The sequence below is a fragment of the Nyctereutes procyonoides genome, unplaced genomic scaffold, assembly GCF_905146905.1.
Source record: "Nyctereutes procyonoides isolate TBG_1078 unplaced genomic scaffold, NYPRO_anot_genome, whole genome shotgun sequence".
NCBI lineage: Eukaryota > Metazoa > Chordata > Mammalia > Carnivora > Canidae > Nyctereutes > Nyctereutes procyonoides.
The window spans coordinates 12,022,516-12,049,845 of NW_026575132.1; the positions used below are offsets into that span (position 1 = coordinate 12,022,516).

The 27,330-nt window shown below is 35.1% G+C and overlaps 1 protein-coding gene across 3 annotated transcripts in view; it reads left to right on the plus strand.

The window, feature by feature from the left end:
- Window positions 1–27,330, plus strand: part of NBEAL1 (neurobeachin like 1) — a 174,155-nt gene that overhangs the window by 120,057 nt on the left and 26,768 nt on the right. For all 3 annotated transcript variants that reach the window (XM_055345172.1, XM_055345173.1, XM_055345170.1), the window contains 8 exons: window positions 2,275–2,376; window positions 3,781–3,876; window positions 4,288–4,412; window positions 6,449–6,589; window positions 9,722–9,852; window positions 12,678–12,787; window positions 16,318–16,435; window positions 18,759–18,856. In XM_055345172.1, the coding sequence (XP_055201147.1) occupies window positions 2,275–2,376; window positions 3,781–3,876; window positions 4,288–4,412; window positions 6,449–6,589; window positions 9,722–9,852; window positions 12,678–12,787; window positions 16,318–16,435; window positions 18,759–18,856 (921 nt within the window). The remainder of the gene's footprint in view (window positions 1–2,274; window positions 2,377–3,780; window positions 3,877–4,287; window positions 4,413–6,448; window positions 6,590–9,721; window positions 9,853–12,677; window positions 12,788–16,317; window positions 16,436–18,758; window positions 18,857–27,330) is intronic.

The window sequence follows — 27,330 nt, forward strand, 5'->3', positions numbered from 1 at the left end:
CCCAGTGTTAACTTGAAATAATTTTCCAGGGACGCCTGGGTGGCTCAGCAGTTAAGCATCTGCCTTAGGCCCAGGGCGTGATCCTGGAGTCCTGGGATCAAGTCCCACATTGGGCTCCCTGCATGGAGCCTGCTTCTTCCTCTGCCTATGTCTCTGCCTCTCTCTTTCTCTCTTTCTCTCTCTCTCTCTCTCTCTCTCTCTCTGTGTCTCTCATGAATAAATAAAGTCTTAAAAAAAAAAAAAGAATTTTCCAACAAGTAAGCTGTAATGAAACTTTGGACTCTGCTTATTGGTGAAGTCAAAATATTAGAGGAAAAATAAATACACTTTAGGAGCTAAGTAGTAAATTAATTCTATTGGGATTTATATTTGAGTATTTTTAGGGTACTTGTTTTCAGTTTTTATATATGAGTAGGTAAATCAGTAGACTATTAACTGTCAGCCAATAAGTGTCTTACAGTATCCAGTTGTGAAATCATATGCAATATATGTAATATGACAGGATTTATGAAATTGGATTGGCTTCAGTTAAATAATAATAGGGCAGATATTTCTTTCAGGTATAGAGTAAATTCTTGAATAGTGTAAGTGGTTAAGATATTACCACTGAAGCCAGATTACCTGGTTACAGATACTAGCTCCACCAATAGTTGTGTACCTGTAGGACAGTTGCCCCCAACCTTTCTTCCTTCTGTTATTTACTTGAGGTCAGACTTGCATCATTCTCTGACAGCTCTCCCTGTCTTGTCTCGTTCTCCATTTTCCATCACAGGTGCCTCTACTAATAAAATCCTTGAATGTTCCATTCTCTTTTGCCATCTGCTTCTGAGATGATCTGAATTAGCACAGTCAATAACTAAGTTTCTGTTCATTTGTGGGATCCAGGGTTACTTATAGATAATTTTATTCAGACGTTTGAAGGGCATTTTGGGGGGTGCCTGGGTGGCTCAGTCAGTTAAGCATCTTCCTTTCAGCTCAGGTCATGATCCCAGGGTCCTAGGATTAAGCCCTGCATCAGGCTCCCTGCTCAGTGGGGAGTCTGCTTCTTCCTCTGCCTCCCCTACTTGTGCTCATGGTCTGTCTTTCTGTCTGACTCTCAGATAAATAAATAAAATCTTTAAAAAATAAAGGACATATTTGTAGTTTTACAAAAGGTTACTTTTTTACTATTAGAAATAAGTTTTCCCCATAGGAATATGAAAAGCTTGTGTTTTTTTGGAAGTTAAATTAATTATCTTAATTCAGTGCATATTGATAATTGATCAGTTATCTTATCTATAATTTCTATTATCTTAATTATACACTAGTATAATTAAACCAAGCATGCTCCTGTTGAATACTGTACATTTGTATAAATTTATAGTTTTTAAAGCACATTTATATATGGTATCTAATCTTCATAACAACCTTCAGATTCAATATGGCAAATTCTATTATTCTCTTTTTATAGATCAGGATACTGAAGTTCAAAGATGAATTTTATTACTTTATATTTGTGTAACCTAGAAGAATTCAGAAGACTACAGGGGCAGAGATTATTATGTTTAATTTTTTTTTAATTTATTTATTTATGAGAGAGAGAGAGAGAGAGAGAGAGAGAGAGAGAGAGGGGCAGAGAGAGAAGCAGGCTCCATGCACCGGAAGCCCGATATGGGATTCGATCCCGGGTCTCCAGGATCGCGCCCTGGGCCAAAGGCAGGCGCCAAACCGCTGCGCCACCCAGGGATCCCCCGAGATTATTATGTTTAATATACAAATGAGACTCAGTAAATTAATTGATTTGCCAGTATGATTAGTAAATGGCAGAACAAAATGTGAACTGGACTCAAGCTAGTTTTCTTTTGCAGTATCTGTTGATCATTCCATTATATACCATAACTTTTTCAAAAAATATATGGCTTGACTTCACCAAACTTAGTATAAAAGAGAAGTTAAAACCATAATCTATTTATGAGAAATGTCCAGAAGAGGCAGATTTGTAGAAACAGAAAGTATAGATTAGTGGTTGTCAGGGAATGAGAGGGAGTGGGAATTGGGAGGTGATGGCTAGTCAGTATGAAGTTTCTTTCAAGGATGATGAATGTATTCCAGAGTTAGATAATGTTTATGGTTGCACAGCTCTGTGAATATACATCAACAAAGCCCACTGAATTGTGTATTTGAAAAGGGTAAACTTTGTGGCATGTGAATTATATTCCAGTAAAATAATTACAAAGCCATAATCCTAATTTGTCTTGATCAGTTTTTAAACTATAAAGTGCTTTTTTTTTCTAGATTAGAAACAAAGTATACAGCAAACTGTTGTCACTTCATTCTCCAAATAGTTATGGAACCAGATCTCCACAGGAATTATTCAAAGCATCAGGATTGACACAGGTGGGAAATTTTCAGTCACTCTTCTAACATTTGTTTTATATTTCAGACTTTTGCTTAAAAGTAAAACTTTACTCTTCCGATTATTTTATTTTGGTTGTGATAACCACCTTTCATTCAAATTGATCTTTTGAATTATCTTTGAATCTTTCTGTTTCACTAACACAAAGCCCTGCCTTCCAGCTTCCAAATGATACCATTTGGTTCATGAGCATATCTTATGAATTCTTCTATTTTAATAATTTTATCTTTTTAAAATATAACAAATGAGTTTGTTGGGGTTTTCTAATAATAAATTAATCCACGCATGAAGTAAAAAGTGGGAAAACACACAACACCATGGGGAAAAAAGGCAAAAATTTAATTCTTTTGTCAACCAAATTTAATTAATCTTCTTGTATATTTTATTCTCACTTATATCTCAATATCTCTTGAATTTCTATTACCAAAATCCAAGGAAAGGCCATTGGTTTTGCTTTGTAGGACTGTCAGTAGTCTCCTAATACAGATCTCTGCTTCTTGACTCTTTCCTCCCTCTCACATCCGCATTAATAATAATCTTAAGTGTTACTCTGTTCAGAAGCTATCTGCAGCTCTTTCATATTGCTTACGGAGTAAGCTTTGTTTAATGGAGTACATTTCCTGTTTTTTTTTTTTTTTTTGTGGAACAAACTTTATTCGTTAAGGTAATTCTCAAGTTAGCACTTGATAATAATTATAATTGGGGTTTCTATAAAATCTCTCTCTATATATAGATTCATTTTTCACCATTCTCATAAGTACATTTTTTGCTTAAGGCAAAGAGTAAACTTAAAGGTGAATGTTAATCTGTCAGCAAAATTCTTGAGCATACCTACACTTTGTAGCGTAATTAACATCTAGGATAATGAAGTGATTAAAAGAAAATAGTGATTATATTTTTCTTGAGAAAATTTTATATTTAATATAGCAAAATCCCATCTACTCTTGCTCTAGCAAGGCAATTTTCTAAGGATAGTTAACATAATACTTATTTAGAATTTGTAGATCATTTTAATACATTAGGTTGCTTTTATTTAATATGTGGACTTATGAATATTTCAATTTATAACAAAATTTTCAATGTTGGACAGTTCTAAAATTGACATTTTAAAAATATTTAAATAAAATAATTGGAAAAAAGGTATAATTCTTATGAATTTTTTTACTATAACAAAAGATTTTAATTTTTTCTTCCTTTTCTAATGACCAATTTTTAACAGGTAGGATATTTAGGAAAAATACATTGATTTAAGCCTTTTTTTAAAAAGTTCTATTCTTTTTATTAGAAAGTTGATCAAGGCAATAGGAACAAAATATTCTGTTAGTACTATCATTTATAATTAGTAACTTCTAAAAATTTAAACTTTTGTTTTGTGTACTGTCTAGAAATGGGTAAACAGAGAGATATCAAATTTTGACTACCTCATTCAAATAAATACAATGGCAGGACGAACCTATAATGACCTTGCGCAGTATCCTGTGGTAAGTTTTACAGAAATCACATAAATATGGAATTTCCTTTCAATTTTATAATACACAAAAATGTATGTGTATGATGATTATTTTTCATCTTTAAAAAAGATACAAAACCTGTTTTTGCCTTTTGTTTATTTTCTACCCTACCATCTTCAAAAAGTGTATAAACATGAAAAGTAATTAAATAATAAAAGGTTTTTTTTTTTTTTTTTTTTCACTTCACTAAAAATATTCCAATGGTATTAGAGGAAATGATGCTTCTGGTCATGGAACTAAAGATGAATAAACATTTGAAACAGGGAAAAATATTTTTAAAAACTATCCCTCTTTGTCTTTAGATAAGCATTAGATATAATATATGGGGATAGTAGCTTCTGTGGAAAGGAATGTCTAAATTGTAAATTGTGGCTCTTTTAGTTTCCTTGGATTTTACAAGATTATACTTCAGAAGAGTTGGACCTTAATAATCCATCTGTATTTCGAGATCTTTCCAAACCAATTGGGGTAGTTAATGATAAAAATGCCAAAGCCATGCGAGAAAAGTAAGTGCCTTTTATCCGTTTTGAAAGATACCCATCACTTGTGATGGTATTTTGAATTTGCATTAATTTCTATTATGGCCAACTAAGTATTACTTTTTTTAAATGCACAACTACTTTTGATAATCAGAGTCTGATAATCCCTTCACTATGTTTTCCTGAGAATATATCAGTTGTCCCTCATATCTTAACTATAGTCTGTTTATTTCATTTCCTTGCCAAATTTAAATTGATTTTGTTTAGTTTCTTTTCACCTTGTATGTGGTGAAGGGTAATTTTTCTTCCCAGGTATTTTTAGATTTATTAATCTCCTAATCTAAACATGAAAAAATACCCTTAATATAATATTTTGATAGATTTAAAAATCAGTAGTAATCCAACATTGACAAATAATGTGAATAAATATAGTGAAATATTTAGAAAGTTATCTATTTTAATAAGGAAAGGAATTTTTATAATTCTGTATGTTTATGATCCTGTGAATGTCTTAAAATTCTTTTTCTTCAAAGCAAGCTGCTGACAGGTAAAATAATAATCTAATTTTAATTTCCCTTTTTCTCCATGTGAAATTGTGGATGACTTGTCAGTTTTGACTTCTGATAATAAGGGCAAAGAACTGTTTTGCAAACAAACAGTGTAGATTTATTTGAGAGTAGATTGTACATTTCCTTTCTTTCTTTTTTTTTTTTTTTTCAAATTTACCTTAGAACTTTTTGCAGTGTTTAATATTTGATTTGATTTACTAGTGGAATTCTGTGTGTATGTTACCTCACTACCATTAGTCAAACTTTTCTGACAATAACAAAAACACAATTTTTTTTGAACACTGTACCACGGGAAATATTGTTTTAAATTTCACTAGTATATGTTTTTGCATAGATGCAGATGACTCTGACCTGAAAGATTTTATTCCCCTCAATATTAATGATTTCTGTGTGAAAGGTAATTGGCCTCAACTGGATGAGCTAATTACTATTTTGGTTTGAAAATTTTAGTGTTTATTTTCTCCAAAAAGCTGTTTGTTCTTATTCAGATTTTATATGCACTAATTCAGTATTTAAACCACCATTCAAAACAATTACACAGTGGTAGTGCTTACAGAATCATTATATATATCCTTTGCTTATTATCTGTTTTAGGTCTTCTACCATCATCTTCCTCCTTTCCTACCTTCTTTTTCCTTTGATTGTTAGGCATTCATTTCCACAATTCTTGACTGATCCTCCATATTTTTCTTCCATTACCTTGGCCACAAACGGATGTTTTATTATCATATTTCTTACAATAGCAGAAAAATGGAAACAACCCTTTATATATAAAATTAAAGAAGTAGTTAAAGTGTTGTACGTTCATATATGTTACTGTTAAAAATACCCTATGCCTGTTAAAAAATAAACTGTTCAGTTGGAAAAATGTAAATAGAAAATTGTTAAATGAAAAAATAGGTTGTAAACATTATTTTTAGCACTTTTATATTGAAATATATTTGTATATTAACATGCATTAAGGGTGACAGATGTTCATCAAAAAAATTTTGTTTAATATTTTATTTATTTATTCATGAGAGGTACAGAGAGAGAGAGAGAAAGGCAGAGACACAGGCAGAGGGAGAAGCAGGTTCCATGAGGAGAGCCTGACAATGGGACTGGATACCAGGTCCCCAAGATTAGGCCCCAGGCCGAAGGCAGCGCTAAACTACTGAGCCACCCAGACTGCCTTGTTCATCAAAATGTTAATGTTACTTATCTCTGTACTTGGTTTTAAGTTTCTTCTTTTTTGTTCTCTGTATTTTCTAACTTATCTACAGTGAATATGTATTATTACATAATATGAAACTATTCCAGAATCCTGTTTTTTAGTGATATTGTTCAGAAATTAGTATTAATAAATAATTTTTTATTGGTGTGATATATGAATACATAAATAATAAATATTAATAAGGACTTCTTAAAAACTGTTTCTAGTAATGCAATAAATCTTATGTCCTCCTAATTTTAATTTTACTGTTGTGGTTACAAAACTTTAGTTTCTTTTTTTAGATATGAAAATTTTGAGGATCCCATGGGAACTATTGATAAATTTCATTATGGTACTCACTATTCAAATTCTGCTGGAGTTATGCACTATCTTATTCGTACAGAACCATTCACCACCCTCCATATCCAGCTTCAGAGTGGAAGGTATGTTTTGGGTAAATAAGTTATTTTCTTAAGACTACATGTTAGCATTGAAAACTCTGCCTTTCATGTCATGTACAATGTAACAAGGCCTTATCTTTTTTATTCTCCTCTGTTAGATTTTGATTCATTTAATAGCCTCTAGATAAAAACAGCCAAAATAGTTTGAGAATGGGTCATTCCAATTGACTTAACAAATGCCCTTTAAGGAGAATTTCTTCCCAGTGTATCTTTGTGATTTTTAATGGTTTTAGGAACCTACCAGAGATTGAGAGTTTGAACTAATTTAGACTGAGATCCAGAATGTCTGTCAGAGATTTAGACGTAACCAATGCCTCTTTAAAATATTTATTAAAAAATAAAAAGGAGGACAGATGAGGGGCTCTTACATAATTAGCAATAACCCACATTGGTCTGAAATGCTATTGTATTATCATATTACCTGTCAGAGTTATAACTTACTATGTTTCATGCTTTCCTAATAATCCTAAAGAAATAAACTTCTTTGTGAATCTTTCGTTTTCTAGTGTATCCTCCCTGTAGCTCCCTACTTATTCACATGTTATCTCTATGCTGTCCTATTCTTTAACATTACTATTTCGCCTTTCCTATGTACCAGCTGAGCTGTATAAACATTATCTATTGTACTCTCTTTGCATATAGTTTTTATCTCTCAAAATTAGCCTTTACTCTTTAACACAATAAGCCTTAGCTTAGCTTTTAAGAAGAAACTCTGTCCTGGTGATCACATTAACCATCTCCAAATGTTACATTTACATGATAGCAGGTAATTTTCCTCTCGTTAAAATATTAACTGGGTCTTTTCAGCTTTTAATGATTTTAACAATAAATGATTTGATTGCAATACATGATTTGATTATAGAGCTTTAGAAATAGATTCTGTGCTTCAGAAGACACCATCAAGAAGGGAAAGGGACAACCCTTTCAGGGGGAGAAGATATTTTTAGGTTATATATCTAATAAGGGACTTGTACTTATTTGTTTATTTAAAGATTTTATTTTATTTTATTTTTATTTTTTTTGTAATTTTTTTTTAATTTATTTATGATAGTCACAAAGAGAGAGAGAGAGAGAGGCAGAGACATAGGCAGAGGGAGAAGCAGGCTCCATGCACCGGGAACCCGACGTGGGATTTGATCCCGGGTCTCCAGGATCGTGCCCTGGGCCAAAGGCAGGCGCTAAACCGCTGTGCCACCCAGGGATCCCTAAAGATCTTATTTATTCATTCATGAGAGAGAGGGAGGCAGAGACACAGGCAGAGGGAGAAGCAGGCTCCATGCAGGGAGCCTGACGTGGGACTCGATCCCGGGTCTCCAGGATCACAACCTGGGCTGAAGTTGGCGCTAAACCGCTGAGCCACTCAGGCTGCCCCAGGGACTTGTATTTAGAAGTCTACAACACAGTAATCCTTACAATGCGATAATAAACAGGCAATGACCCAATTAAAAACTGAACAAAGGAACTGAATGGACATTTCTCCAAAGAAGATGTACAGATGTCCAAGAAACATATGAAAAGATGCTCAGTATCATTGTCACCAGGGAAATTCAAATCAAAAGCAAATTGAGAAACCTCTTCACACCTATAAGGATGGCTATAATAAAAGATAGATAATACCTAGTGTTGACGTACATATTGGGAAGTCGGAAACCTTATGTACTGCCTGTGGAAATAAAAAATGATTCAGCCTCTGTGGAACAGTCTGGCAGTTCTTCAAAGGGTTAAATATAGAATTATTATATGACCTAGTAATTCCACTCCTAACTATACGTTCAAAATAATTGAACACATATGGTCTCACAAAAACTTGATACAAGTGTACATAGCAGCATTATTTGTAATAGTCAAAAAGTAAAAACCACCCAGATTTCTGTCAGGTGATAAAATGTGGTATATCTGTACAATGGAATATTATTTGGCAGTAAGTAGATAAAAGGAATAAAAGATACATGCTATGACACAGATGATTCTCACAAACGGTATGTAAATGTAATCAGACATAAGCCACATGTTGTATGATTTACATGAAGCGTCCCACATAGGCAAATGCATAGAGACAGAAAATAGATTAGTAGTTGCCAGAGAGTGGAGATAGGGTGAATGGAGAGTGACTGCTCATAGCTACAGGGTTTCTTTTTGGAGTGACGAAAATGTTCTAAAATTGACTGGTGATTATTGCACAACTCATGAATAAACTGAAAAACCATTGAATTGTGAGTTATATGTAAATTATATCTCAGTAAAGCTGTTCTCCCTCACCCAAACAAAAAATCTTGCCATTAAGATTGTGTCTCCTTGAATTTGGATACACCATCAGTAGACTTTATTAATGACCCACTCACTAACGGTAATTAAATTCAGAGTTCTGCTAAGTTCAGCTTCACCTCAAACCAAGATTGGTAGGCATAAAAAGCATCAAAATAGTCATCAGCGTCATTTAGTAAGTCATTAACTAAATCCAAGAAAACAATATCAAAGGAGATGAAACAGAGGGGTTTATGCTTTTTGTGAATATATCAGAACAGTATAATAAAATTGCAACTGGCTACTTGCGCTTCTTTCAACTACCATAGGCCTGTGATGAAACTTAAAATAATAGTACATACAAGTAAAATATAAAAGCTTTAGCCACAGAACTATTTCCCTAACTCACCCACTGGTTTTTAGCAGAAGAGTTTGCAAGGATATTTATATAGAGAGATTATCAGCAGCATTCCTTGGATCTGTTAATCATGTATATTAATAGTAATATTTAAACTCTGTCATTCTAAAATATCTGAATAATTTTTATTCACTCTCTATATTGAATTTTACTCAGCAAAAATTAGGCCTTTCCTTAGGTTTAAATTTAGTTTAATCTGGATATTTTCTCCAGTATGATTGGTTTTTCAGCTCTTTTAACTAAAATATTAGTGATTAAAATTACAGTATTTAGTTCTAGCAACAAAATTTGAAAGATAGATTATAATAAGAAAGAAAACAAATTGTGTTATCAAATATCAAGAGAAAGATGATTGAAAAAGAAGCTCTAATCATTAGGAAATCTGAAGGGAAGTGTAAGACTTGTTTCCTGGCTGTTGTTACTCACTATTCTCTATTAATCTCCACATGCAGGTTTGACTGTGCAGATCGACAGTTCCATTCCATTCCTGCCACCTGGCAGGCACTCATGGACAACCCATATGATGTGAAGGAACTGATTCCTGAATTCTTCTATTTCCCAGAGTTTTTGGAAAATCAAAATCGTAAGAAATAAGAGATTAAAAATCTGATTCAACAGGTCCCAGTGAAGGATCCTGAAAAATACCTTCCAGGACATTTTTGTGATATTCTATAGTATTTAAGGTTCATTGTATCTGTGTATTCATTCAATAGGGTTTGACTGATGGCCAGATGTAGTCTGGCGTTTTTCCAGTAAAATGCTATGCTCTGGTGAATGATGATAAGTGAGTCAAATTTGAATTGGTTAGAGAATTTATCAGAGTACACTGTTTACCAGAAAGCAAAGATGGCCATATGCTATTTCAGCCATATAGCTTAGCCACTTAGGCTGTGTTTGAGTTAGAAGTAGGAAAGAAAAACAAAAGTGTTTGAGTTAGGTAAGATGAGGATTTAGACCAACAGTTTGCAGACTATAGGTCTGTGGGTCATATCTACAGGGCAAAGTTATTTGTTGTGTTTTGTTGGAACACAGCCAAGCCAATTCATCTACATATAGACTGTGGCTGTTTTCTTAGCTTAACATCATATTTGAGTGATTGCAGTAGAGACCATGAGGCTCATAAAGTGAAAAATATTTATTCTTTGATACTTTATAGAAAAAGTTCACTGGCTCCTGGTTTAGAGCAGAAGAGAAGAGGCAAATTGAAAATAATGACAGAGTATAAGTTACCACAATATTTGAAAAATTATATTATGTTTTTGAAGTAGAGAATTATGGAGCCAAATACAGTCTTTAAAAATATCCAAATACTCCTCTAGGAAGTATTTTTGGATTTATTTTTAAGCACAATAAAAATGGCAAGATTGTTATTGGTGTTCTTAAGGGAAATTAGTGTCAGAGGACCATTATCAGCTTCTTTTTCCTCCTCTACTATATAATGTTAATGTTTGACCCTTTGCTTCTTCAGTAGAGTTGTTTGCTACACTAGGGAGAGTATATCCAGGGCTTTGTGTGCTCTGATCATGCACTCTGGAACACACTGATAGAGGCAGGGCATTGATTTCTCAAAGTGAGGTAATTAAAATTGGTCACTTTCAGAAAATCAAATGAATCTATTGATGGACTCTGAGCCATAGGACTGGAGCCTCCAAAGCAGGGTATCTGGGCGAGGAGGGATGAGCAGATTAAATTTGGATGCCAAAGATACTCTTAGCTTGACAATTTCTGATGTTCGCTAGAGCAAGTTGTTGTCTCAATACAGTCCTACTGGCTTCCTTTTCTGACTGTATGTTGCTTCTTTGTTTGAAATGAGGTAGGTGCGGGCGGCCTGGGTGGCTCAGCGGTTTGGTGCCGCCTTCAGTCCAGGGCCTCACCCTGGAGACCCAGGATCGAGTCCCACGTCGGGCTCTCTGCATGGAGCCTGCTTCTCCCTCTGCCTGCTCTGTGTCTCTCATGAATAAATAAATAAAATCTTAAAAAAAAAATGAGGTAGGTGGGAGAAAGCAAATTACATTAAGAATGTCATCAAATATTAATATTAATTAGGAAAACAAATATTAGTAAAACCTCAAAATTGTACAAGCAAGAAAATTTTAGTATTTTCCACAGTGCAAACTACAAGGTATGGTAGTATTCAAGTAGCTTAACAAAATCATCAAAACCTAGTTCTTTCTGTATTTTCATTCTGCTGTTCTAAGTGTTTCGGCTTTGTCCTTGGCTAGTCCCTCTCATGGTTAGAAAATGACTTGTAAGCATTTCTAGACTTCATAGGCAGATACAACAGTGTCTTAGAAGTGGGTTGTTAATTCTTTGTGTCATTTCTTAAAAGTAAGAAATCCTTTCTTATAGCCTTTCCTCATTATTCCTACATCAGTCAGGCTACATAAAATAAAGCACAAGGATGGGTACTTGAATAAAATCAAAGTTCTGTTACCAAATAAGGAGGGATGGCTAGTGGGTTGGCAATTATGTCTGTTACACAGTAGTTGAGTTAGCAAAGCCACAGGCCCTATGCATCCTGTCATTCTATGACATTGAAACCTCTCTCCAGTTTTGGGACACACTGATATTTTAAGGCAGCTTCTTTTTTGAAGGTCTTTTTTGTTAACACTTTTTCCCACTATAAAAACAGAAAACCTCATTTTGGGGACAATTTTGTCAAACTACTGTATTTTAACTATATGAGCAAATCTTTATGATGTCAGTATCTACTTAGAATAGTGGTATACAAATATATTTTTTTCCTTATGACAAACACAACACTTCTATTGCGTCAATTTAAAATATAAGTTATACAGGGACGCCTGGGTGGTTCAGTGGTTGAGCATCTGCCTTCTGCTTGGGTCATGATCCTGCGGTCCCAGGATCAAGTCCCACATCAGGCTCCCTGCATGGAGCCTGCTTCTCCCTCTGCCTATCTCTGACTTTCTCTCTGTGTCTCTCATGAATAAATAAATAAAATCTTAATAAAAAATAGATAACAGTATAAGTTACACCAAAAAGCAATAAGGAGCTGTATTTTGTAAATTAACTATTAGAGGGACTATATTATTTTTAATGCAAGAAGAATATTGAATATTGCATTATTGTTTAGAAATCAGTTTAGGTCATGTCTATGGTATCCCGGACTTCCCAACCAAAAATCAATTATTAATCTGATTTACTTCGTAATAACCAATTTAAAACTGTTTTATACTCATTTACTTTTTAAATCAACTGATAAAATACATTTCAATGTAATTATTTTTACCTGTTCAGTAAATTTAGAATAAGAAGGGAACTTGATTCCTTCTTAATTAGAGGAGAAGAGAAGCCTCAATTTGGCTAAGGACTGTGCCCTTATATTTGTTTTACGTGATTTATTTAAATCTAAAATGATTTGACACATTTATCCTTTACTTATCTTAGAATTTAACTTGGGTTGTCTCCAAGTTTCCAAAGAAGTAGTAAATGATGTCATTCTCCCCAAATGGGCTAAATCAGCTGAAGATTTCATCTATAAACATAGGAAAGCTCTGGTAAGATTTTTGTGTTTAGTTATTGCATTACTAAGACTGAGATGCATGTGTTTTCTAGAGAATGGACTAAAGAATATCTGGCTATTAATTATTTTTCTAGATTTATTTGTTATCTGTTATATATACTGTTGTAGAGAGTATAATATGGTAATTTATTTCGGGGTTATAAATCTTTGGTAGAGTAAAAATATAGTGTAGTTCCATGGATATATTTATTTATATTACATATATAGTATATATTTATTTATTATATATTATATACATAATATATATATTCAGGTCTTTACTATAACTGCCTATTGTATTTTAAACTATTCCAACCACCAAGCTGGTGTTGTTTGGTGTTTTGCAGTTCCCACATTTGTTTCAAGCCTAACAAGAATGAGGGGCACCTAGGTGGCTCAGTCGGTGAAATGTCCAACTCTTGACTTCAGCTCAGGTCGTGATATTAGGGTCCTAGGATCGAGCCACTTGTCAGGCTCCGTACTTAGTGTGGAGTCAGCTTGAGATTCTCTCTTTCCCTCTCCCTTTTCTCCTCCCTTGGCTTGTGCTTATGTACATCTCTCTTGTTCTCTCTCTCTCTCTTGCTCTTTCTCTCTCTCTCTCTCCCCCTCCCCCCTCCCCCCTCCCTCTATCTCTCAAATAAATAAATAAATAAATAAATAAATAAATAAATAAATAAATAAAATATTTTAAAAATCTAACAAGGATGAGTGCATTTATATTTTCTCTCAAGGATTTCAATTGTTTTTTAATATGACTGCTAAATCCTAAATTCCACTTTTAAAAAATATTAGTTTTTAGCTGAATTTTCAGTTTGGAATTAAAGGAATAGAGTAATAAACATTGCTATCGTGTCTTTTTTGTAAACGATGCATTTCCCCCCACTAAGCTCTCTATCTAAATTGAAATGTTTCAGAGTCTGAAACTAATTAATTAGGCCAATACTTGGAAACATTCCCTGTCATTAGTATATAGTATGTCAGGTTACAAAATTCAGGATTAGATCATAATATTTGTAATCAGTAACACTATGCATGAATAAGAAATTGAAAAAAATTAACTCTGAAAAATAATCTTTTACTTATTAGCTAGCCAGGAACTTCCCAGATGCATTCCTCTGTATTATCTATGACATGAAGTAGGGGTCCAGGATTTTAGGAATACATGTTCCTTATATTACTATGTTAGAAGCCCATGTTTCAGTTATATATTTCTGTGCAATAAACTACCCAAAATTCAGTAACTTAAAATTTAGCCATATTATTATCTCTCACAGTTCTGAGTAAACTGGTCTAAGCTGAGCAATTCTCACCTTCTTGAGGTTCTCATGCCCTTGGCAGTCATAGCAGCTGAGATTGGAGTCATCTGGAGGCTGCATTGAGACACTGGGATACTGGGCTTTTCTCCCTTTCCATGTATTCTCAGGATATCTCCTCTTCTTGTGGCCTCTCTAGCTAGGTACCCAGACATGTCTAGAGCTCAGGAAGGAGTACAAAATTGGAAGCTTCCATGCTTTCTTAAGGCTTAAGGCTGTGAATGGTCACAGCATTTCTGTCACCTTGTCAGAGTCAAACAGTAATAGCATCAGTGTAGATTGAAGAGGAGGGAAGGTGTAAACACCATCTCTCAGCAGTGGGAGGGAAAAAGAGTTCTCAACCAACTTTAATCCACCACAGTCTGCCCTCTGACTGCAAATTATTTGCATTTCTCCTACATGCAAAATGTACATACTTTCTCCTGTCTCTCAAGATCCTCCCAAAGTCTCATGTCAGCAACCTTTAAGTTAGGAATCTGCAAACTTTTTCTATAAAGGATCAGTAAATATTTTTGCTGGCTTTAAGGTCTGTGTCAAAATTTTGCCACTGTAATGCAGAAGAAAATGGATATGGCTTTGTTGTACTACTCTACAAATCTAGAGGTAGTAAAATTTGGCCCACAAGCAATAAGTAGTTTGCTGATCCCGACATTAAGGCATGAGGTCTGAAGTCCAGAATTTTGTCAGTCATCTAAATAAAATCCATGTGTGCACAAAACTACTCAGGTTTGTCTGCTCTTGCATCTGAAGACTGTGGAGTAGAGAAACAGGTTATCTGTCCCCACATAACAACAGTGGTGTGACAAAGACAGGAGAATTATAATAGATAACTCTCATTCAAAAGAGAGATTAAAAAAGGTGCCTGGCTAGCTCAGTCCATAGAGTATGCAACTCTTGATCTCAGGGTCATGAGTTTGAGCCTTACCTTGGGCATAGAATTTAATTTGAAAAGGTAAGGGACAGAAAAACAAGAGGTACCTAGCAGCAACTGGTTTAAAACAATTCAGAATTCTAGCAGAGATATGGTTTCAGTTCCTTTATCAGGGCCCAGTGCTATCCCAGAGTTCTCCATGGCTATTTTGTTTTACCCTTTGGCTCTTAGCTTCCTGCTTTGAGTCATTTTTTTTTTCTTTTATATTAAAAAAAAAGTGCTTGCATGGGTATTTCATATTTTACTGATGACATTCTGATTTAATCATTGACTTTAACCATTTCTCATTTAGAGAGTCTTTGCTCTCTAGTATCCTGGAAATGAGAATAATTTTATTTGGAACTCAGCAAGACCTGCTCCTTTATATTTTTTCAGTTATATTTAAAACCTGAATAGTTCTTTTTTTAAATTCATCTTACTCTTCCACACTTCATCATAGGCAGCTAAAGGAACCAATTAGAAAGAAAGAAAAGAAAAGAACCAATTGCCATGGAAATCTCCATCCCCAAACAACACCCAGGTGCTCATCACAACAAATGCACTCCTTAATCCCCATTACCTATTTAACCCATTCCCCCTTCCCATTGTACGGAAATGTCGAATCATTCTGTTGTATACCAGAATCTAATATTACACTGTGTATTAACTAACTGGAATTAAAACTAAAAAAAAAAAAATCTGTCACTAGATTCATGAGTTGATTAGGTACTCTTTCTATCTTTGATGGAACTAAACATGGACCCCTTTTCTTCTGTCTCCAGTAACAATTTCCATACTGTCTTTCAAACCATCATTAACAGGCTCCAGGAGGTCCTTTAAACCTCTGCCACACAGTCCACTTTCTTAGTGGGTGTTAGATTGGGTACATTGGAGGGAGTGATTTTCAGCCACCTTTAATCAACCTCAACTGTTTGTTTCTTTGAAGTTCTAGATGGCTATTTCAATGGAAATTTCATAGCAAAGATATATCCATAGCCATCATTAAGTTTTTTGTTGCTGATATTTAGACTATTAGAATACTTGAGTTATTTTCTTCACCCATTCATTAAGAGGTGTGTGCGTATTATTAAATATTAATAAATATTTCTACATTATACTAGATAAAATATATATAAAATATGTGGTAGATACTGATTAAATGTTTAACATGATTTTGAGATAATTTTATTTACAGTGGTAAGATTTATGTTTGGAAATGCTTAATTATCTCTTACTTTTTTGAAGGACCCATATTTACATTGTAGTTGGAAGGTATCTCTGTATTATTTGTTCTTTTTCTAGGAGTCTGAATATGTTTCTGCTCATCTTCATGAATGGATAGATCTGATTTTTGGCTACAAACAGAGGGGGCCAGCTGCAGTGGAAGCACTCAATGTTTTCTATTACTGTAGTTATGAAGGTATAAGCCTATAAACTTTTTATCTTGCATTCCGTTGATAGAAAGTATCATTTAATAGATGTTCATATATGGTATTTTGGACATGAGAAAGACTACATTTAGAAATAGTTTTAATGATCTCTTCGATTTGAAATATTAAGAGATTGATGTGTGTTTTTTTTTAAGTAGTAGTTAAAAGTGTCTATGCAAATCTTCACTTTGCACACTGAAGGAAACCGTCGACAAAACAAAAAGGCAACGTACTCAATGGGAGAAGATATTTGCAAGTGGTATATTCAATATGCAAATTATATAAAGAATTTATACATCTCAACACCAAAAATCAAATAATCAATTTTAAAAATGGGCAGAGGACCTGAACATTTTTCCAAAGAAGACATACAGACGGCCAACAGACACATGAAAAGATACTCAGCATCACTTATCATCAGGGAAATGTAAATCAAAAGCACAGTGAGAAATCACCTTAAATCTGTCAGAGTAGCTAAAATAAAAAACCTAAGAACAAATGTTAGCAGGGATATGGAGAAAAAAGAACCCTTGTGCACTGTTAGGATTGCAAACTAGTGCAGCCATTGCAAGAAACAGTATGGAGGTTCTTCAGAAAATTAAAAGTAGAAGTATGCTATGATCCAGTAATAAGTAGCCAACATATGGAGGCAACCAGTGTCCACTGATAGATGAATGGATAAAGATGTGTGTGCTCGCTCTCTCCTCCTCCCCTCTCTCTATATCTATCTGTATGTATGTATGTATGTATGTATATATATACATATATATATAATATATACACACACACACATTCACCATGGAACATTACTCAGCTATAAAAAAGAATGTGATCTTGCCATTTGTAACAACATAGATGGACAAGGGGTATAATGCTAAGAGAAATAAGTTAGAGAAAGAAAAATACCAGATGATTTCACTTATATGTGGAATTTAAGAAACAAAACAAAACAAATGAGCAAAGGGGCAAAAAGAAAGACAAACCAGGAAACAGGCTCTTACCCATAGAGAACAAACTGATGGTTGCCAGAAGAGAGGAGAGTAGAGGATGAGCCAAATAGATGATAGGGATTAAGGAGTACACTTTCCCTGATGAGGATGGGTGATGTATGGAATTGATGAATTATTATGTTGTACACCTGAAACTAATATTACACTGTATGTTAACTAACTGGAATTTAAATAAAACTTAAAGAAAAAATAAATTAGAACTTAAGAATGATGTAAATAAGTTTTTTAAAAAATGAACAAAGGAGAAAGGAGACTGAAAGACTACTCTTAAATATGGAAAATAAACTGGTGGTTGCCAGAGGGGAGGTAAGTACAGGGAGGAGTGAAATAGATACAGGGGATCCAAAAAAATGTTATGTATGCAAATCTAATTATAAATGTCAGTTATTGGTGACATAAAAGGTTTTGCTTTCTAGCCCTAAGTGTCCTATTCAGTCAGTCCTATTATAAGTATTCAGTGTTGAATTCTTAACAGACTTTAAAAGAAGATCTTAAGTATTATAAATAACAAACTCTTCTAATGATAAAATAAGATGACATCATTCTAATGTTTAGCTCAGGATCAAGAACATTTCTTGAAGGAAGCCTTAAGAAGCCTTAAGAAGTAGTTTTTTTCTTTTCTAATCCTTCAATAGTAAAGATGGTGAATAGTGTGAAGTTGGATGAATTTGAACAGAGTACCCATGCCTTTTGGTAAATAGACAAGCTTGTTTTTGCTTTGGCATATTCATTTGATAATAGAGAGGTAGTATGTTTGATGGTTATGAACTTAGACTTTGAAATCAGACTTACCTAGTTTGGCTACTTACTAACCATATCAAGTACAGTTGGGTATAATCAGTTAACCAGAATATCATCTTTCCCAGTATTTGTTAGATAAGCAGTAACTTATAGAAGCATTTTGTGTGGTTATTATACTTGTTTCAGTTTGATTATCATGAAGAAAATAATTAGTTCTACTGTGAGGCAGTTTGTGGCTCAATTAAGCATCTGACTCTTGATTTCGTCTCAGACTCATGGGATTTTCCCTGAATCGGACTCCATGACCAGCATGGAGTATACTTGTGTTTCTCCCTCTGTTCCTCCCCCTGCTTGTGTTCAAATGCACTCTGTGGCTCTCAAATAAATAAATAAAATCTTTTAAAAAATAAAAAAAGCCTCTCTTACAATATTCTTACAAAAATGAAGAAAAGAATGGTATTTTATTGAAAATATACTACTCAGTCTCCAGTATATTAATCAGTTGTGTGGCTTGCTGATTTGTTTCACTACATAGTGAGTTGAGTGCTTCTCCTTGTTTTAGGAGCTGTGGATCTGGATGCCTTAACAGATGAGAAAGAAAGAAAAGCTTTAGAGGGGATGATTAATAATTTTGGGCAAACACCTTGTCAGCTGCTAAAGGTAAATCATTAAAGCTATTGATTACCAAAAATTATTATTGATTACATATGAAGTGTTGAATTTTAATGATTTAAAACTGTATCTCTCAGAATTATCTAGAATTTCAGAAAAATTATACTGTCACTTAAAAAGTAAATAGGTTTAAATGATTGTTCATATTTTGAAATAACATAATATTGTGGTCAAAATCCAGATATTCAATCAATAACTTCAGTCACAGAGAAGTTAATATTTACTCAGCCAATCACTTTATTTTGTTTAAACAACTAAAATGTGACTGGAACCAGGATTTGGATGCATGACTATCTAACTCAGAAGTATTTCTATCATGCCTTGTCTCCTCTGAATTAATAGCTATAATCTCATTTATTGAACTAGATCACTTTCTATGTTTTATAAGCTGTTATTTATATCCTAATTGTGACATTTTCTGCCCTAGTTGTATATTTGTGCATTTGTCTCTTTATTATAAATATATTACAGGCAAGCAGCCTTTTCTTAATCATTTTATATCTTTCTTGCATGTAGTATATGTGCAGTAGATATTTGTGAATTGAAATCTCCACAGCTGTGGAGCAAAAGAGATACACAGCAAGACTGTATCTAAATTCTGGCTTATAAATCTGTTGTACTTTTCTTAATTCAGTTATCAGACTAAGTTTTATAATTGCTACTTTTCCTTAGCAGACTCTATTTGAAGCCTCCAACATTTATTTTTTTACAGAATAGTCATATTTAAAACCAATGCTTTATCCCTGTCTGCTGGGAATGCAAAAGTAACAGAAAACTTCCCTGAGCTTTGAAATAGATCCTATAATATTTTTGCACTGGCTTACTTTTCTTTTTTTCATGAAAGTAGAGCTAATTAGTTTTTACCACCATAAAAAATAACAGAAAAGTTAGCCTTTGATTTTTCCTTAATTTTTTCTTTAAATTCATTTTAGTTAATGTACAGTGTATTATTAATTTCAGGGGTAGAATTTACCGAATTCTGTTGCATATACACCCAGTGTTCATTATGTCAATTGCCCTTTAATGCCCATCACCCAGTTACCCCACCTCCCCCCCAACTCCCCACCAGCATTCCTCAGTTTGTTTATGATTAAGAGTCTCTTATGGTTTGCCACCCACTCAGTTTTTGTTATTTTCTTTATATATATATATATATATATATATATATATATATATATATAAAGAGGTTTTTTTTTAAAAAATTTTTATTTATTTATGATAGTCACAGAGAGAGAGAGAGAGAGAGAGAGAGAGGCAGAGACATAGGCAGAGGGAGAAGCAGACTCCATGCACCGGGAGCCCGATGTGGGATTCGATCCCGGGTCTCCAGGATTGCGCCCCGGGCCAAAGGCAGGCGCCAAACCACTGCACCACCCAGGGATCCCCAGTTTTTGTTATTTTCTTTTCCCTTTCTTTCCCCTATGTTCATCTGTTTTGTTTCTTAAATTCCACATTTGAGTGAAACGATAAGATATTTGTCTTTCTCTGACTTACATACTTTGCATAACACCCTCTAAGTTCCATCCATTCTCTTTCTGCCTGTATCTCTGCCTCTCTCTCTTTCTCTCTGTCTCTCATGAATAAATAGATAAAATCTTTAAAAAAAAAAGTTCCATCCATGTCCTTACAAATGGCAAAATTTCATTCTTTTTGATGGCTGAATAATATTCCTGTGTGTGTGTGTGTGTGTGTGCGCCCGTGTGTGCACGCACACCACATCTTCTTTATCCATTCATCTGTCAGTGGACATCTGGGCTCTTTCCGTAGTCTGGTTATTGTGAACATTGCTGCTATAAACATCGGGGTGCACGTGCCCCTTCAGATCACTACATTTGTGTCTTTGCAATCAATACCTAGTAGTGTAATCGCTGCGTCATAGAATAGGTCTGTTTTCAACTTTTTGAGGAACCTCCATACTGTCTTCCAGAGGGACTGCACCATCTTCCATTCCCACCAACAGTGTAAGAGAGTTCCTCTTTCTCCACATCCTCACCAACATCTGTCATTTCCTGACTTGTTAATTTTGGCCATTCTGACTGGGGTGAGGTGGTATCTCATTGTGGTTTTGATTTGAATTCCCCTGATACCGAGTGACGTTGAGCATTTTTTTCATGTATCTGTTGGCCATTTGTATGTCTCCTTTGGAGAAAGGTCTGTTCATATCTTTTGGCCATTTCTTGATTGGAATATTTGTTCTTTGGGTGTTGAGTTTGATAAGTTCTTGATAGATCTTGGATACTAGCCCTTTATCTGATGTGTCATTTGCTATTATCTTCTTCCATTCTGTCGGTTGTCTTTGTTTTTTTTCGACTGTTTCCTTGGCTGTGCAAAACCTTTTTATCTTGATGAAGTCCCAGTAGTTCGTTTTTGCCTGTTTCTCTTGGCTCTAGAGACGTGTCCAGCAAGAAGTTGGTGTGGCCGAGGTTAAAGAGGTTGTTGCCTGTGTTCTCCTATAGGATTTTTGATGGATTCCTGTTTCACATTTAGGTCGTTCATCTATTTTGAGTCTGTTTTTGTGTATGGTGTAAGAAAATCGTCCAGTTTCATTCTTCTGCATGTGGCTGTCCAATTTACCCAACACCATTTGTTGAAGAGACTTTCTTTTTTCCGTTGGGTTTTCTTTCCTGCTTCATCAGATACTAGTTGACCATGGAGTTGAGGGTCCATTTCTGGGTTCTCTATTCTGTTCCCTTGATCTGTGTATTTATTTTTGTGCCAGTACCATACTGTCTGGATGATTACATCTTGGTAACAGGACTTGAAGTCCAGACTTGGGATGCCTCCAGCTTTGGTTTTCAACATTCCTTTAGCTATTCAGAGCCTTTTCTGGTTCCATACACATTTTAGAATAGTTTTTTCCAGCTCTGAAAAATGCTGATGGCATTTTGGTAGGGATTGTTGCATTGAACGTCTAGAGTGCTTTGGGTAGCATAGACATTTTAACAATATTTGTTCTTCCAATCCATGAGCATGGAATGTTTTTCCATTTCTTTGTGTTTCCCTAAACTTCTTTCATGAGCATTCTATAGTTTTCATGGTACAGATCTTTTAACCCTTTCGTTAGGTTTTATTCCATGGTATCTTATGGTTTTTGGTGCAATTGTAAACAGGATTGATTCCTTGATTTCTCTTTCTGCTGCTTCATTGTTAATGCATAGAAATGCAACAGACTTCTGTATGTTGATTTTATATCCTGCTACTTTGCTGAAATCCTGTAGGTGTCTAGCAATTTTTGGTGGAGTCTCATGGGTTTTCTACATAGAGTATCATGTCATCTGCAAATAGTGAAAGTTCACTTCTTCTTTACCAATTTAGATACTTTTTTTTTTATTGTCTAATTGCTGAGGCTAGGACTTCCAGTACTATGTTTGTCAACAGTGATGAGAGAGGATAATCCCTGTCATGTTCCTGAACTTAGGAGAAAAGTTCTCAGTTTTTCCTCATTGAGGATGATAGTCACCATGAGTATTTGATATAGGGTCTTTGTGATGTTGAGTGTGTCCCCTTTATTCCTACATTATTGAGGGATATATATTTTTGTCAAATGTTTTTTGTGCATTTAATGAGAGGGTCATATGGTTCTTTGACTTTCTTTTATTATTGTAGTGTATCATGTTGATTGATTTACAGATGTTGAGCCACTGTGCAGTCCAAAAATAAATCCCATTTCGTCATGGTGAATAATCCTCTTAATGTACTGTTGGATCCTGTTGGCTAGTTTCTTGGTGAAAATGTTTGCATCCATGTTTGTCAGGAATATTGGCCTGTAGTTCTCCTTTTTAATGGGGTCTATTTCTGGTTTGGGGACCAAGATAATGCTGACCTCATAGAATAAGTTTAGACATTTTCTTTGCATTTCTATTACTTGGAAGTTTCAGAGGGAATAGGTATTAATTCTTTAAATGTTTGATAGAATTCCCCTGGGAAGTCATCTGGCCCTTGATTGTTGGGAGATTATTGATTACTGCTGCAATTTCCTTGCTGGTTTGGTGTTACTCCTTCCTTCCTTCCTCCCTCCCTCCCTCCCTCCCTCCCTCCCTCCCTCCCTCCCTCCCTCCCTCCCTTCCTTCCTCTTTAAGATTTTATTTATTTATTCATGAGAGACAGAGAGAGAGGAAAGGCAGAGACATAGGCAGAGGGAGAAGCAGGCTCCATGCAGGGGGAGCCTGATGCGGGACCTGATCCCAGGATTCCAGGATCACCCCCTAAGCTGAAAGCAGCCACTCAACCCCTAAGCCACCCAGGCGTCCCTAGTTCATGCTTTCTATTTCCTCCTATTTCAGTTTTGGTAGTTCGTATGTTCCTAGGAATTTATCCAAATCTCAGATTGCCTAATTTGTTGGCATATATAGTTGCTCATAATATTCTCTTATAATTGTTTGTATTTCTTTGATGTTGGTTGTGATCTCTCCTAATTCATTCATGATTTATTTTTATTTGGGTCCTTTTTCTTTTCTTTTTAATAAGGCTGGCTAAGGGTTATCAATCTTATTAATTCTTTCAAAGAACCGGCTTCTAGTTCCATTGATCTGTTTCACTATATTTTATTTCTGTATCATTGATTTCTGCTTTCATCTGTATTATTTTTCTTCTTGTGCTGGATTTAGGCTTTATTTGCTCTTCTTTTTCCATCTCCTCTATGTGTAAGGTTAGGCTGTGTATTTGAGACTTTTATTGCTTCTTAAAGAAGGCCTATTTTGGTATATTCTTCACTCTGGACCACTTTTGCTGTATCCCAAAGGTTTTGAACTGTTGTGTTTTCACATTCGTTTCCATGAGTTTTTAAAATTCTTCTTTAATTTACTGGTGGACCCATTCATTCTTTCATAGGATGTTCTTTAACCTCCATGTATTTGTAGTCCTTCCAAATTTTTTCTTGTGGTTGACGTCAAGCTTAATAGCTTTGTGTTCTGAAAATATGCATGGTATGATCTCAGTCTTTTTTGTACTAGTAGAGTCCTGATTTGTGACCCAGTATGTGATCTATTCTGGAGAATGTTCTATGTGCACTTAAGAAGAATGTGTATTTTGCTGCTTTAGGTTGGAATGCTCTGGGGACACCTGGGTGTCTCAGTGGTTGAGCATCTGCCTTCGGCTCAGGTCATTGTCCCAGGGTCCTGGGATCGAGTTCCACATCAGGCTCCCCCCTTCTCCCTCTGCCTGTGTCTCTGCCCTTCTCTTTGTGTCTTTCATGAATAAATAAATAAAATATTTTTTTAAAAAAAGGATGGAATGCTCTGTATGTATCTATGAAGTCCCTCTGATCCAGTATGACATTCATACCCTTGTTTCCTTGTTGATCTTCTGCTTAGATGATCTGTCCATTGCTGTGAGTGGGGGTGTTAAAACTCCCTACTGTTACTGTATTATTGACAGTGATTTCCTATAAGTTTGTTATTAATTGATTTATGTATTTGGCTGCTCCCATGTTAGGGGCATAGCTATTTATACATGTTAGATCTTCTTGTTGGATAGACTCCTTTATTATGATATAGTGTCCTTCTTCACTTCTTATTACAGTCTTTGGTTTAAAATCTAATTTATCTGACATAAGGATGGTTACCCCAGCTTTCTTTTGCTGTCCATTAGCATGACAAGTGGTTTTCCACCCCTTCATTTTCAATCTGGAGGTGTTTTTGGATCTGAAATGAGCCTCTTAAGCAGCATATTGATTGGTCTTGTTTTTTATCCATTCTGATACCCTTTGTCTTTTGATTAGAGCATTTAGCCCATTTACAACAAGTCACTATTAAAAGATATTAATTTAGTGCCATTGCATTACCTGTAAAGTCACTGTTCCTGTAGATTTTCTCTCTTCCTTTCTGGTGTTTGTTACTTTTGGTCTCTCTTTCTGCTTAAAGAGCCCCCTTTAATCAGAGTTGGTTTAGTGTTCACAAATTCCATTAGTTTTTGTTTGTCTTGCAAACTCTCTCCTTCTATTCTGAATGACAGCAATGCTGGATAAAGTATTCTTAGCTGCATATTTTTCCTCTTTGGCTTGTTGAATATATCAGGCCAGTTCTTTCTCACAGGCCAGGTCTCTGGAAAGGTCTGTTGCGAGCCTTAATGTGTCTACCCTTATAGGTTAAGGGCCTCTTGTTCTGAGCTGCTTTCAGGATTTTTTCTTTATTGTTGTAATTTGTAAGTTTCATGATATAATATATCATGATGTTGATGTATTTTTGTGATTTCTGTGCCTCTTGAATTTGAATGCCTGTTTCCTTCTTCAGATTAGGGAAGTTCTCAGCTATAATTTGTTCAAATAAACCTTCTGTCCCTTTTTTTCCATTCTTCTGGAATTCCTATAATACAGATATTATTTTATTTTTTGGAATCACTGAGTTCCCTAAGTCTACCTTTGTCATCTAATAGTTTTCTTTCCCACTTCTTTTCAGCTTCATTATTTTCTATAATTTTATATTCTGTATCATTGATTCTCTTCTGCTCTGTCATCCTTGTTTTTTTTTTTTTAAGATTTTTTCATTTATTCATGAGAGACAGAGAGAGAGAGAGAGAGAGAGAGAGAGAGAGAGAGAGAGAGAGAAAGAGAGAGAGAGAAGCAGGCTCCATGCAGGGAGCCCGATGCCGGACTTGATCCTGGGACTTCAGATCACTCCCTGGGCTAAAGGCAGGCACTAAACCGCTGAGCCACCCAGGAATCCTCCTGTTGTTTATATGGCATCCACTTGAGTCTGTATCTCAGCTATCACATTAATTTTGGCCTGACTACATTTTAGTTCTTTTATCATTATACTATAGTAAGGGATTCTCTTGTGTCTTCTATGCTTTTTTCAAGTCCAGTTAGTATCTTTAAAATTGTTGTTTTAAATTCTAGTTCATATATCTATCTTATACCTATAGTGAATATACCTGGTTGTGAGTATGACTTCTTTTTCTTTCTTTTGGGGTGAATTTCTCTGTCTTGTCATTTTGCCAGAAAAGAAAAGAAGGAAGAAAGAGAAAAAACAACAATAACAACAACAGAAAGAACAGAAAAAAAACTAAATCCTGGGTGTGTTTTAGTTTTAGTGTGCTTATTTAAAGAAACTATGTACCAAAATCAAGAAAAGCAAAACAAAAAAAAAAATATGTTTACGAAAAAAAAATATATATGTATACATAAATATAATGAAAGGGAAGTAGAGATAAAACATATGTATAGAATACTAAAATAAAAATTTAAAAAGAATTAAAGTAACTGGAAAAAATAAAATTACTGAAAAAATAATAAAGACTAAAGAATAAAAATACAAAGAATGCTAGGTACTGTTTTCCCCTACAGCTGAAGTTCTTCAGTCCTCTTTGATCAGTAGACTTGGTGCAAGCAAGTTGTTTGTGCTGGTGTTCTGAGAGAGTGGCCCCCTTGTTCTGATTCTTGGGTGGACTTGTTCTAGTACAAATGAGCCTCTATTGCACAGGGGAGCAGGTTTTGGTGTAAGTGACTCCAGGCTCCACTGGGTGGCGCTCTTTTGCTCCCTGAAGACTCACCATGATTCCGGGAAGAATATGGTGGTGCCCTGCTCTCTAGCCGCAGAATTGAAAATTATGCCTTCCTATTCTTCAGTAAGGCCTCACAGAAAGCAATCTATCATTTTTGTCTCTCCCTTTGTTATCAGGAATCTGTGTTCACCCTGCTTACGTCCAGCCTTCTTTATCTCAGGCACGTGATTGAGTTTCAAAACTCCAAAGTTGAGGGACTCCCACAGCCAGAATCTGTGCTGTCCCCTCCCAGGATGGTCTTGCCATCCTTGTGCCTTTTATGGGACCTGTCCCAGGAAAGCAGTCACTTGGTAATGCAGTGGCTCAGTTTATAGCAACATAGAGCAGAAAGCCGGCACTTAGACTTGCTGTTGTCTGCTGGCTTCTGCACTCCTATACCTGGGAGCTGTGCTGCACTTAGGCACCACTCATTCTTCTTGTGACCCCAAGGATCCTCAGGCCACGCTGTCACACCTGGGATTCTGTCCTACTTCACCACCTGAGCACCTTTAATTTAAGCCAGGAACATCCCCTGCTGTAGCAGTCTTCTGTACTTTCTGATTTTGCATTCAGCTGCTTAGAATACTTTGCAGTAGCCTCCTTACGCAGGCTCCTTTCCCACCACTGTATCCTCAGTTCTATCACACTGGATTCAAGTCTCTGCACCTACTACCTTCCAAACAATGGTTGCTTTTCTACTTGTGGACTTGTACCATTTGTTTTCTCAGACCTCCACTTGATTTCTTGGTTGCTCAGAATGATATGATAACTATCTAGCTGAATGATATAATAACTGTGTAGTTGTATTGAGGGAGGAGACAAATCTAGGGTCCCCCTACCCCTCTGCCATCTTAATTCCCAGTGAGACTTTGATTAAAAATAAAGTGAGTAATACTTACATGGATTGAAAGCTAAATATTGAAGTACTATGGCTGTCATATATTCTGTAACCTAATTTGTGATGGAGGTAGAAAAATCTTCTT